At 51.8% G+C, this 13,673-nt stretch overlaps 1 protein-coding gene across 1 annotated transcript in view; it reads left to right on the plus strand.

Moving 5' to 3' along the window:
* Window positions 1–12,862, plus strand: part of FOXN1 (forkhead box N1) — a 28,093-nt gene extending 15,231 nt beyond the window's left edge. The window contains exons 4-9 of the mRNA XM_006890953.1: window positions 2,161–2,271; window positions 3,877–4,007; window positions 5,250–5,346; window positions 10,054–10,261; window positions 10,484–10,975; window positions 12,549–12,862. Of these exons, the coding sequence (XP_006891015.1) occupies window positions 2,161–2,271; window positions 3,877–4,007; window positions 5,250–5,346; window positions 10,054–10,261; window positions 10,484–10,975; window positions 12,549–12,862 (1,353 nt within the window). The remainder of the gene's footprint in view (window positions 1–2,160; window positions 2,272–3,876; window positions 4,008–5,249; window positions 5,347–10,053; window positions 10,262–10,483; window positions 10,976–12,548) is intronic.
* Window positions 12,863–13,673: the final 811 nt, after the last annotated feature.

Here is a 13,673-nt window from a genome sequence, read left to right on the forward strand (position 1 = left end):
ACAAGCACGCCCATATGCAAATGTGAGAAGAAAAACACATTCCAGAGGCCAAGAGAAAGGGTTTAGGGAGGAGCCACAGAGCACACTCGGCCCTCTCCCGCATCAGTGCACACAGTTGAGAGGACTAAATCTTCTTGAGGGGCCTTCCCCAGCTCCGCTCTTTGTCCTGAGCGAGACCTAGAAAGAGTCATACAAATATCTTGGAGACACATCATTGGAAGGGCCTTCCACAGCTGTACCAACAAGCTGTGCAAACTCAAGCAAGTCACTTAACCTTTTTGAGCCTTCTCCACAAAGTAAGGTGTCTGCACCATAGGGTTGTTGAGGAGGAAAGCTAAAGGGAACTTTGCTCTTTGCCCCTCCAATTTAGAGTTCCTAGAATTAGAGGTGAGTCTTGAATGGTGATGACCCCAAAAGCCCTCAGTCTTCCTCACTTCTTGCTCCTGAGAGCTCCCATTCCAGCCCTAACAAAAACCTTGCTTTCTAGGTTTGGAAATTGAAGATGGAGATTGGCCACCTAGTAAATATGACTGAGATGGGACTTTGTTCCAGCTCTGGAGCCAATTAGTGGCTTCTTCTTGGGCCCAGCAGCCCAGTGAGGCCACCACAGCCTCAGCTATTGTTCCTCAAAAGTCATTAATGCCAGCTCCTCATCACTCTGCCAGGTGCTTTCTTCCAAGTGTCTGCTTACTCTTTGCACCAACCCCCTAAAAATTCCCATATCCCCATTTGCAGATGAGAAAACTGAAGCTCACAAAAGCCGAGTAATTTGCCCAAGGTGTCCCCCAGTCTGTTAGAGGACAGGCTGAGATTTGAGCCTGAACCTTTCCTGCACGTGGAGAAGTGCTTGGACCAGAGACTCACACCAGGTGGTTGATAGCAGGGTGACTCTAGGGCACTTCACTTGTCCTATTTGGGCTCAGCCCCATCATCTGTCAAATGAAAGGTTTAGACACCAGTGCATGTGGCCCTTCCAGGCCTGAGATTCTATGATTATGACAATCTCCGTATCAACCACTCCAGGGCACACCCAGAGAGAGGACCGAGTTGACTCGACCCTCTGGACTTAGATGTTGTTGTCCTGAGGCCTCTTGTAAACCCAGGCAGAGTGGAACCCCTCTTTCACTCCTGGTTCACCAACTAGGCTGGGTGACTTATCCCTCCTGGTCATTTTCAAGACAAGGTTTGTTCTAGTTCCTGGGGGACCCACAATCCCATGAGAAACCAAGCTCTGGCCACCATCAATGATACCGCTGCAGACTGCCTATGCCTGGGGCCAGAGCTTATAATGGGGTCATACAGACCTGCAACCGGGTAGACTGCCTGCAGGAGGGAGGGGATGGTGGGAGATGAAGTGGAGAAGACTCGCTAGCCCCATCCACAGAGCCTTCCTGGAGCTTCCCAGGACTTCACGGGGGAGGAAATGTCAGGGGCCTGGTCACCATAGCTGGACCAACTGGTCTGGTCACTTCCCATGGTTCATCCTCCTCTGCCTCCACCCACTCCCTGGCTCCTCAGTGGGAATTCTGGCACAGTGGCCTGCTCTGGTGTCCTTGTGGGCCTGCTCTGAGAGCCCAGAGGCTCTGAACTAGGCAGTCCTTCAGCTGGGCTGGTGAACCATTAGACCCTTGTGGCAGCCCAAGAAGTCTCCAGCCCTCCCCAGCCTCAGGATGGTCATTGACAAGTGTCTCTCGCTTCTCACAGCCTCAGCCACTCACCCAGAGAGAGTCAGCAGGTAAAGAAGTTCAAACTCATTGCTGTCAAGTCAGAACCAACTTACAGCTAACTTTCCAATGGGTTTCTGAGATTGTAAATTACATGAGAGGAGATTGCCCAGCTTTCTCTCTTGGAGCTGCTGGTAGATTCAAAGTGCCAGAGAAGCATGGCCTTGGGTTAGTGACACTACTCTCTATGGACTACGCACTACACCACTAGGACTCCCTGGAAAGTAAAGTGCACTGTCAATTATCACTCCACATCCACTTCTTATTTGCTGTATGTCCTGAGGGGAAATCTCTGCCCCTCTCTGTTCTTTCTCCAGGAATAAACTTTGAAGAGGAAGAATAGGGGCTACTTGTGTGTAATAAACATAGGTTTGGGACATGAGACAGAGGGAGAAAAATGAAGTACAGTCTAGCTATCTCCTTTCTCTTTCAGCAGGGGTCGGAGGTGAAGGTCAAGCCCTCAATTTTGGAGAATGGTCCTGGGATGTACTGCTACCAGCCCCCCTTGCAGCACATGTACTGTCCCTCCCAGCCTCCCTTCCACCAGGTGGGTCCAAGGAAGGTGGGCATGCTTCCCTGGGGCTCAGGATATTATCCTAAGGTGACACATAAGGGCAGCAGCGACCTGCACCTCAAGCTGGGCCACCTGATGTGTAGGGGAGGATGGGGGCTCATCATGGGAGCAGAGGAGGATGGGCAACAATTGCTGTCCTCTGGAGAAGATGGGCCTGAGAAGCATCACAGACAAGCTGAGAATGTGAGGAGGACCAGGATGTTAATTGAAAAGAAGAGTCAGCACAAACAACTTAGAGAGAAAAGGGTGGGCAGTTTGACCCATAATACTAAGCCAAGCAGGGAACAATGAGCTCCCATCGAAGCTGCCACTATCTTGCAATGTGGTTTTGGTCCCAGATTTCCCTTTAGTCCTTAGAGGGTGAGTACCAGGTATGGAGTGGGGGCCCCTCCCTCCTGGAATGCTCCCAGTCTCCATCTGTTCCTGCCCTTTCCCCCTCCCCCACCCTCTTGCCCAGTCTCAGCTCCTCCCAGACGTACAGGATTCCAAGTAATTACCCCACACTGGCATACGATGGAGCTTTCTAAAAAGAGAGAGAAAAGAGCCCCAGAGCAGCCAGGCAGCTCCCAGGAGTCACCGGGCAAGACGGAGCAAGTGCTGCCCAGAGCCCGGCTCCATCCACCTGCAGCCTGGCACCAAGACAGGCCTTGCCAGTGGAGCAGGTTCTACTCCCAGCTCTTTGGCATCGGCCCTGATCTTGGCAAAGCCGGGGAGGCAGCCACGGGTTGTGGAGAAAGAGAAGGCTGCCTACTTTGTGGGGGGAAGGAAGAAAGTGATGAAGGGAATTAGATGGAGCGTGCGTAGGCGCACCATCTCTGCAGGGGCAGAATAGCTGACCACTATTCAGGGGCTCAAGGTCTGAGCTGGGATAGAGTGTCAGCTTACCCTCAAGCCCAGAGCCACAGCAGGGTGAAGGGGACACCAGGCCTTAAACGGCCTTACCATTCTCCTGCCCTGCTTTGATGCACTCTGCATTTGACACCCCAACCCCAAACCTGATGGGCACACCCAGGGCTTTATGGACCTGGGAGAGGGTGACTCAGGCACTAAGTGCCTCTCGGGTGACCTGGAAAGAGCACTTGAGCCTGGAGCAGTTGGGGGAGTCAGAGTCTCCTACCCCTCTCCCATAAAACACCGTCCCTGGCACCACAGCCACTCCCTCTGCCGTAAAACACCTCCCACCCCCACCTGCCCACCACCACGACCTGCCCTTTCAAAGAGCCACTGAAACTCGTAAAAGGTGGCAGTCAGTGCCCGGCAAACGCCCAGGCTGGACATTTCACTTCCGGCCTAGCTGCTTTGTGAGATGCAAGGGAGGCCTGGAGTGCCTCTCTGGAAAGGCACAGGGGCCGGAGGAAGGTTTCCGCTCAGACTCTGTGGCCCAGCTAGACTCTTATCTTAATAGCTATGGCCACTCAAGTGCCTAAAGGACTCAGGACCTCTTCGGGGTCTTCTCACCAGCTCTCAGACCGCCACCTCCCTGGCTCCACCATCGGGGTAGGGGAGATGAGATAGGGATGGGGGAAGAGAGAAAGCAGAAACCACTCTTGAAACCACTCTGCCCTTTGACCTCTACAGTACTCACCAGGTGGTGGCAGCTATCCTGTACCCTACCTGAGCTCCTCACACTACCCCTACCAGCGGATCGCCCCCCAGGCCAGCGCTGACGGGCACCAGCCTCTCTTCCCCAAACCCATCTACTCCTACAGGTACCTTTCCATGTATTCTGGGGATAGAATGAAAGAGCTTGGGGAGTGCCTGGGGAAACTGGGACATGGAACACTCAGAATAAAGGCGTCCTGGTGGGGTGAAAGATATACTCCTCAGGCCTCCTGATGATGCTGCAGAGAAGTTTCTTGCATCTGGCTGAAGATAGACAACCTCACCTCTGCTCTCTTGTTTCATTAACTTTGAGGAGCCAGCTTGGTCCTCATGCCCTAGGGTGAACTCTGAGAGTTTAGAGGGGTGCTTGTCCCCTCCTCCCTTTCCATATTCCCAAAGCTCTAAAGGAAATAAATGAAGGTTGAGGAGTCTGTTATTTATCATGTAGCAGATCTGATGGGACTGCTTTGTGGCTGTGGTTTTAAAGACCAGGCCAGTAGCACCCAGCCCATCTAGAAGACCCTTCCATCCATCTTTTCATTCATCTAATCCACAGTTGGTACTCCATCTGCTGTGTGTCAGGCCCCATGTGGGGTTAGGTTATCAGCCTGTGTGAGCTCAGAGGAAGGAAAAAGGACATAAATATCTTCCAGGAGCACAGAGAAAAGGCTCACGGGAGGTAGCATGGCATCCATGAAGGCCTCGGGGTTCAGGAAGGCTGGATTCAAGTCCAGGCTTTGAAAGTTACTAGCTATGAAACTAAAGGCAAGTTACTTAAGCTCTCTGAGCCTCTAACTCTGTGACTGCAGCTCTGGGCCATAGAAAGATTAGCAAGAAGCTGTAAGTACTGTGCCTGGAGCACTGTAGGGGCTCAAGAAATCTGAGTTCAGCCTTAAACTCTGAGGTCCAGCACTCCAAAGGTTGACTGAGAACTAACTGTGATAATGCCAACCTTCCACGCAGTGCTTTCTGAGTGCTCTGCATCTTTTTAATCTCTACAGTTCTAAAATAGTTCTTACTTTCTTTGCTTCAAAACTGAGGAAACAAGGCTCAGAGAATCCACACCGCAAAGTCACACAGCTGGCGAGTGGCTAAGCCTGGACTATGAGCCAGGTCTCTCAGCTGTACCAAGAGAGCTTAGTCTCTGTAGAAGTCTCTGACCACCAAGTGTGCTTTCTCTTCTATCTCCGCTCCTTTGAACGTCTCTGAATCTCACAGAATCTCTCACCTATTAACCCTGCATCCTCTGTCTCTACTCTAACGGGGCGTGGGGTGGAGGTGGGGGATCCAGGTTGGGGCTCAGAGCCTGGCCAGAGGTGTAGATTTTCAGAAGTTTTCTCTGCCTTCAGCATCCTCATTTTCATGGCCCTGAAGAACAGTAAAACCGGAAGCCTTCCTGTCAGCGAAATCTACAATTTTATGACCGAGCACTTTCCTTACTTCAAGGTGAGTCCACCCCACAATCCCAGTTCCCAGGCAAGGCAGCCCTCCCTGGAGCTGAGGATGCAGCCCTGGTTGGGAAAAGCATGGAAATTAGATGAGATTTCCCTCCCCTTGGGTTTCCTCTTGTCTTCCTCCTCCAAAGGACAGACTTCCTGAAGAAGGGGCTCACTGCTCACGGATTATGCAGCATTTCACAGTGCTAGAGTCAGATCTTCCGCAGGTCCAGGCAGTTGTCAATCTTGATAGGCTTCAGGGAGTATCTGCCTACATTAAATGAAGAGAGAGAGTTTGGGAAGAAATGAAAGCTGTTCCCACCCCTGGCCCCAGGATACTGCAGGGCAGGAGGAATTTGGGTGGGAGCTGGCCAGCCCAAGTGACATGGGCTGCTGGGGCCACAAAGCCCATTGCCTTCCAGGAGATTAGCATCTGCCTCTGTGGGCGGCAGGCTCAGTTGCAGTTCTGCCAGAAAGCGGGGTGCGGGCTTCACAGTCTTTGAGTGCCCCGGGGAGCTGGCTAGCTCATTTGACCACCTCCCCCAACAGGCAGGATCTAGTGTTTGTCATCCCCAGAAGGGGTTTCTGGAAGCCCTGTCCAACTCCCTTGCAGAAGAAAGATAAGTACCCTTCTCCCCAGATGGGCACACACGTCAGAGAGGGCAATCCATTTGTCCAATGTCACACAGCAACTGGAATCCATAGCTGGATGGAGCTCTTTGCTCCTAGCCTCATATACACACGCGCGCGCACTCACACACACATATACGTCCCTTCTAGTATAGACATACCTTCTCTTATGAAGAATATCTTCTCTCAGAAGTATAAGTCCATCTGCTATCCAGTGGGGGAGGGGTCAGAAGCTGAGGCCGATGTAATCCAGAGCTCAGCTCCACCTGCCAGTGGGTGATTCTCACTCCCACCATCCACCCAACTGCCCTGCCTAAGGACAACTTGTGGCAAAGATTCAAACTTGTTTGGTCCTGTTGAGCTGCCATCCCCTGGGGAGAGGGCAAGATGGCCAGGGTCTGGCCAAAATGGGAATGTATAGTGATTAGAGTTTCTGGAAGGGAGTGAAGAAGAGGGGTAACCTCTGATGTTTGAGAAGCACCAGGACCCATGGGCAGGCTGTCCCCCAGTAAGCCAGGGGATAGAACAAACCTAATACCCAGGGCTTTTGGAGGGCCCTCTAGGACTTTAAGTGCCAGGCCAGAGAAGGAAGTGAAGGTCCTGCCCTACCCCTCTCAGCTCCCTCCTTGCCAACTCCCAGCCTGGCCCCCAGCCCCTCCCTGCATCTCATCTTCCTGCCTTAATTATTTTTCCTGGGAGCTGTGTAATCCCTGTTTTATGGGCCTGAAGAGTGAAGAGGTCTAACAGCTTTTTTTTTTCGTTTCCAGTTGTTGTTCTTAGCCAGTTGCATCACTCCCTCACTCTTGAGTTTACATTTGACTTCAGAGAGAAAGCATCTATGAGGATAGGACAGGGCCCAGGTGGTACCCTCTGGAGTGAGCTGGCCAGTGCCTTTAACTAGGGGACAGAGCTAAAATCGGGGCTCTGTCACTGTGCTTTTGTATTATCTAAGGCAAGGCTTTTTTCTCTGGACCTCAGTTTTCCAATGTGCAAAATGGTTGTGTTGGGTCAGTTGGCCTGTAAGATTCCTTCCAACTCTGAAAATTCTCAGACTCTCTTAAAGAATTGGGTCAAAATATCTCCTGCCCCTCCTATTCTCCACTTCCCATCTGAAGGTCACTCTTCAGAGTAAAGGCAGAGTGGACCATGAGGTGGGCAATACTCATGTCCAAAGCAGCCAACGTTAGCTACTTATAACCACATGAATCAGGGATGTGGGCCTACAGAAGTGTCCATCCACTGGACATAATTGCTAGTGCTGTCCGTCCTTCCTCCAAACAGGAAGTGGCTGGGGTGGGAGCTGCCCTGGCATCCCAAAGTCACAGATTTATAGGGCCATAAAAAGGTCTAGTGCCCATTAATTCTGCCCATGAGGCCATAGATCCTTGACTCTTTGTGGGGACTGTCGTGAGAGTTGAAGGTAAATCCCCAGTTGGTTGGTCTCTGAATCCTCCAAAATCTTCCTTCATGATCCAAGGAGACTTGGAGGTCATCTCCATCGGCCCGATACCCTGTGCCAGTTGACCTCCCAAAGGCTCTGGCAGCTCTTTGCCAGAGACCTGGCATCAGTACCCGGCTCTCCTGGGTGTGATTCACATCGGCTGCTCCCTGGGGCAAGAGAGCTGGTGAAGAGGGAGTGGCTGCCCCTCATTAAGTAGCAATTTCAGGCTGGGAGAGAGAGGGACAAGGAACTAAGGGTAGAGGGGGGTCTCACTGGCTCGGAAGTCTTCTCCCTACAGTCAGAACTTGCTGAGATCAAGGCTGCCAGAGCCTGGAAGAGAAAGGAAGATGGGTGGGCAGAGGGGGTGCCCACTGACACCCCCACCACCGCCTCTCACCCACTGAGTCAGCCTAATGGTTTTTACAGCCCTCCCTGGGCACAATTACTACACTGGTGGCATGACCGGGCCTCCTAATGGGTGTTTATTCTGTTGGCACGAGCACCCCCAGCCTGAGGGCTGGCCTCCCCACCGGGGCACACTCACAACACTCACCCACACACTCTTATGCTCATGAGTACTCACACATCTCCAGACTTTCTCCCACACACTCATCCTGGGGGACACACAGGCCCCCACACTCCGAGCCAGGAAGCACAACTCCCCCAAGGGAGGCACGCAGAGAGGAGCAGATGGATAGTCTCTGTCTCATAAACCAAAAGTCAATGTCCTAGTGTACTTGTATGACTGTACAGAAATACTACAAGTAGGTGACTTTAGCAAACAAAAATAAATGTCTTTTCTCGGTTTCACAGTCTGAAAGAATGAATTCAGAGCACTAATTCTTCTGTCTGCTCTGGTGCATGGGACTTCATTTGGACATCATTCTTCCCCCATTTGTGCTTCCTGGCTTCTGCGCCTAATCAGCTCCTTTCTGATCTCAAAAATGATTGGCTTAAAACCCACCCCAGACTGATAATGGCCTCATTGACACAGCATAGAAAACACTACACCCATAATATGACATCCACAAGTATAGGGTTACAGTTTGAAACACGTGTTTGAGGAGTACACTATTAGAATCATAACACAGACACACACATCACACAATTATTCACATGTGTACACACCCCATATACTCATCAGCCTCCGTCACTCATCTTTCTTTTCTCCTGAGTTCATCCCAAAAAGGTTAAGGCAGATTCAGGAGTGGAGAATTCAATCATCCCTTCCTAATTCCCCTTCCACAGCCCTGAGTTCCCTGTCCGTAGAGGAGAAGACTCAGTGAGGAGGGGCCCAATTTCAGATGGAGGTGGGCTGAGCAGTCTCTACAGCCCCTGCCACACTTGCATTTAGGAATCTCTTAAATAGCAGACCAGGGATGGGGGATGTAGAAAGAGAAAGATAACTAGCAAAACGTATATGAGGATCCAAAGGAGAGGTGAGAATGGGGGGATGAGGGAGGGATAATCATAGGGTCGTACAAGGTGGTGGGTGGAGGGAGGGGTGGGTAAAGGAAATGGGAAAGATCCAGTTTGAAAAGCAATGTATACAAACTTCGTAAGTAAAAAAGTTGTTGTAATGTGCCGTGAGTCACTTGCGACTCATAGCGACCCTATGTACAACAGCCCTAAACCCTGTTCTGTCCTCTGCCAGTCACACTGCCTCTATCACACCCATCCCGATTACCCCAGTCACTGAACCAATCCACCTCATAGAGGGTCTTCCCCTCTTGCGCCATCACTCCACCATCCCAAGCATGATGTCCCTCTCCAAGGACCTGTCCCTCCTTACAACATGTCCAAAGTATGTCAGAATCCTTGCCTCCGAGGAGCAGCCTGGTTTAACCCTCTCCAGCATGAATCTGTTTTCTTAGCAGTCCATGGTACATTCATTACTCTTCTCCAGCACTGCAGCTCAAAGTAGAATATAAAAATATTATTTAAAAGGGAGCTCTGGTGGCCTAGTGGCAAGACACTGCACTGCAATCCCAGAGGTATGCAGTTCAAAACCACCAGATGCTCTGCTGGAGAAGGAAGGGGCAATCTCCTCCTGTACCAGTCAGATCTGATTTGACGGTACACGTAAAAATAATACAATAAAAATTAAAAAAATATTTTTTAAGTGCTCACTTCGACATCACATATACTAAAATTGGAATGATACAGAAAAGATTAGGATGGCTCCTGTGCAAGGACGACATGCAAATTTGTGAAGCATTCAATATTTAAGAAAAACAAACAAAACAAAACCAATGGCCTTTATGGAAAAACTTAAGGCACAGGTTTCCTGCTCACTCCTTTCTCACCAGTGAAATGTGTTAAGCAAGCGCTGGTGGCTTAGTGGTAAGGAGTTGCACTGCCAACCCAAAGCATATGGTTCGAGTCCACCAGCTAGCTGCTCTACAGGAGAAAGATGGGCAGTCTCCTCCTCCCGTGCCATTTATCACACCTCTGAAGGGTCAGCTAGGGGTTGGTTCTGACTCAGCTGCACACAACATCTAACACAAAGTGTGCTAAGCTGGGTGGCAGTTGAGTGGTTGGCAGTTCCATGGCCACAGGGCAAAGGGACTTTCTGGAACCCAGACCTAGAGCTGGCTCTGGTCACCTGACCTGGGGCTTGAACTCTTGTATGCTCTGCTCCTGCAGACAGCACCTGATGGCTGGAAGAATTCCGTCCGTCACAACCTATCCCTGAACAAGTGCTTTGAGAAGGTGGAGAACAAATCAGGAAGCTCCTCTCGCAAAGGCTGCCTGTGGGCCCTCAACCCAGCCAAGATTGACAAAATGCAGGAGGAGCTGCAGAAGTGGAAGAGGAAAGACCCCATCGCTGTGCGCAAAAGCATGGCCAAGCCAGGTGAGGGGACTGCCCTGCACAAGGAGGGCAGAGAGGGAAGCAGTTTAGAAAAAGGCTGAGCAGGGAGAATTGATAAAGAAATGCTTGCTCCAGCCATCAAGTGGGTCCTGAGGCTGGGGGCAGAGGAGATTGAGGGGGAAAGGGAAGCTTCAAGGCTCTGGCACTGGGGAGCACTCAGTCATCAAGGCTTATGGTATTCCTTCTCCCTTGGGGCCTTTTCAGAAGAACTGGACAGCCTCATTGGCGACAAGAGGGAGAAGCTGGGCTCCCCGATGCTCAGCTGCCCACCTCCTGGGCTGGCAGGCTCAGGCCCTATCCGGCCCCTGGCACCCCCCGCTGGGCTCTCACAGCCGCTGCACTCCCTGCACCCAGCAGCAGGCCCCCATCCTGGCAAGAACTCGCTGCAGGACCTACTCGGGGGACATGCACCTTCCTGCTATGGGCAGCCATACTCACACCTCTCACCAGGCCTAGCCCCTCCTGGACCACCTCAGCCTTTGTTCCCTCAGCCAGATGGGCACCTGGAGCTGCGGGCTCAGCCAGGCACCCCCCAGGACTCGCCTCTGCCCGCCCACACCCCACCTAGCCACAGTGCCAAGCTGCTGGCCGAGCCTTCCCCTGCCAGGACGGTGCCTGACACCCTGCTGCCAGACGGAGACCTTGGAACTGACCTGGATGCCATCAACCCCTCTCTCACCGACTTTGACTTCCAGGGTGAGCTGGAGATGGGACCAGGGAGGTGGGACAGGACCAGAGAGCTACCTCTGGCCATGAGGCCTATCCTTTCTGGTCATCTGCTAGATGTTGGGTTTCTGGACAGCTGAAGCAGAGAAGGGCCCATCTGGCAACACATGCCAAGTTCCTTGTCATCCCAAGCATAAGGCAAAGAGGAATTTCCTTGTAATTTCTTTCAACCTGGTTCTTTAAATATGTTTCCGCTATCCCCGTCATCAAACCACTCTCAGCTGGAAAGGCTGGAAAGGGCCTGGTGTTCTATTTTGTACTTGGTTGCAAGTGACTGATAGTCTGGAATCACTAGAAGCATTTACATAACCCCAGAGTCATATTTTAATCCAAAAGCAGGAGAGAGAGACATACTCTTCTCCTTCCTGGAAGAACGAAGAACCTCAGAGTTGGGTGGGTCTTGGAGAGACTCGAGGGTAGGAGTCCAAGAGGAAACTTTAATCCATTGTGCTCCACATTGCCTCCTCCATCTCTGCATAAGGCCAAACCTACCTGGTCCCATCTAAATCCTAGTGCACTCTCAGGACAGATAGAGAAGGTTGGAGAGCCAACCCAGGCCTCACACCTTCTGTGTGCCCTGGGGTGGGGCATGTCCACAAGCAAGTGAAGGCAGCCTGTCACCCTCCAAGAGTCCCTAGCCCAGTAGCCGCCTTGGAAAGCTATTGTTAGAAAAGTGCAATTAGAGCCTTGTGTTTTCCTAGCCGAGAGGAAGGCGAGGCTCAAGCATCCCCAGAAGCTATTTACATGTGAGATAGAATAACATTTACTTGAGCCCCTATTAAAATACCAGGCACCACACTAGTCCTCATCCATATGTTCTTATCCAGCTAAGCTAGGTGGGATTCTTAAAACCATTTCAGAGACAACAGAAGCACAGAAAGGTTAAGCCACTTAAGGTCATATAGTTAGACAGGAGGAGAGGGAGTATTGGAACCCAAGCAGCTGGTATCCAAAGCACAGCTTCATCAGGCTACCTTCCTCCAGACCCTGCAGCCCTGGTACCCAAGGCAAGAACTGCAAGTCCTGACCACACACAGGTTAACAGAGAGCGGCTCAGGTGGCTGCACTGTGTGCTCCCCATAGTCAGATGTGATTCCAGGGCCTGTTCATCCCTGGGCCTTGCAGTAGAGGAAGCCCAGGCAGTAATGCCCAACATAGCTCATTAGCCCAGAGATGCATTGTGGGAAAATCCTTGCTCTGGGCTGCAGATCCAGGATGAAGTGTTCCTATGAGTCCCCCCAGAGGCTACCCTAATGCACCAGCCCTTCAAGTTCTCACCCTTCCTCTCCAAAAAAGGGGCCACAAGAGGTCATCGGAATCTGTGGCTTTCAGATCGCCTTACATGGGAGGAATAATTTGAGATTCAGAGAGCTGCAGCAATTGCCTGAGGTCATACTGCATCCTAGTCAATGTTACCCTAATCCTGCTTTCTGTAGCTCGTGAGATTGTGGGGTATACACACAGGGCAGGGTGCACACATAAACCCACTTGGTGCTTCCCAATGACAGTTGCTTTTCTCCTTCTTCCTTCTTCCTCCAACCAGGAAATCTGTGGGAACAGCTGAAGGATGATAGCTTGGCCATGGACCCCCTGGTACTAGTGACCTCATCCCCAACATCATCTTCCATGCCACCCCCACCACCACACTGCTTCCCCTCTGGGCCCTGCCTGGCAGAGATGAGCAGTGGGGCAGGAGAGCTGGAACCACCAGGAAGCGGGGGTTCTGGGGCAATGGGTGACCTGCACCTGACCACACTCTACTCAGCCTTCATGGAGCTGGAGCCCACACCCCCCACAGCCACAGCTGGCCCCTCTGTGTACCTCAGTCCCAGCTCCAAGCCCATGGCACTGGCATGAGCCATGCCTGGCATCAGTTCCAGCCTTTGCCTGGCCCAGGAGTTCCAGCTGGCCGCCCACATTGGGCTCACTTGAAAGGTCAAGGAAGGAAAATACTACCTGTCTCCTATGCCACCAAGACAACTTATTTGTTAGCTGGCAGCAGGGGTGTAGAGGACACCACCTCAGGATGTTGCCCCTCAGACATTTCTGCCACGTGGTGAGCCAGCTCCTCACTCAAGGTACCTGAAGAGCAAGTTTCTGGGCAAAAAGAAAACACTCCCTAGCTCACTGATAACCCATACTTGAGCCCATGTGCATGCATGCACACACAGTTATCGTTACACACCCAGCCACATGTGTTCTACAAGTCAAGTCTACATCACAGTGAGCTTGACTTCATGAATGAAGCTGAGAGCTGAGGGCTTTGATTACTCAAAGCACAGAGCCCCCATGCCAGGTCAGAGACCATCCCAGAACCCCATACTGACATCAGCATTCTCTGCAGGCCATCCCCTACCGGTCATGAGCTTTCCCACAAGTCCCCTATATTTATTCCCCACCGCTCCCCCTCTTCATCCTCATAGGTGAGGGAGGAAAGGGGGATGTAAAGAGGAGAGCTTCTCCCCAAATTACCTGTGGGCAGCCCAGGGGGGTCAGACGACTGACCGGAAATGCAGCCACTTATCATCTCCATCCATCCAGGCTCTGCCTGTCTTCAACATGTGCACTGTCTGGTCTCCCTCAACCACGTAACACGTGGGAAAGGGTGACATCCACTCCAGGACCAAACTGAGCCCAGTTCCAACACAAAGTGTTTGGAATAGCCCTA

Source organism: Elephantulus edwardii, unplaced genomic scaffold, assembly GCF_000299155.1.
Source record: "Elephantulus edwardii isolate Elephantulus edwardi_28Jun2011 unplaced genomic scaffold, EleEdw1.0 scaffold00094, whole genome shotgun sequence".
NCBI lineage: Eukaryota > Metazoa > Chordata > Mammalia > Macroscelidea > Macroscelididae > Elephantulus > Elephantulus edwardii.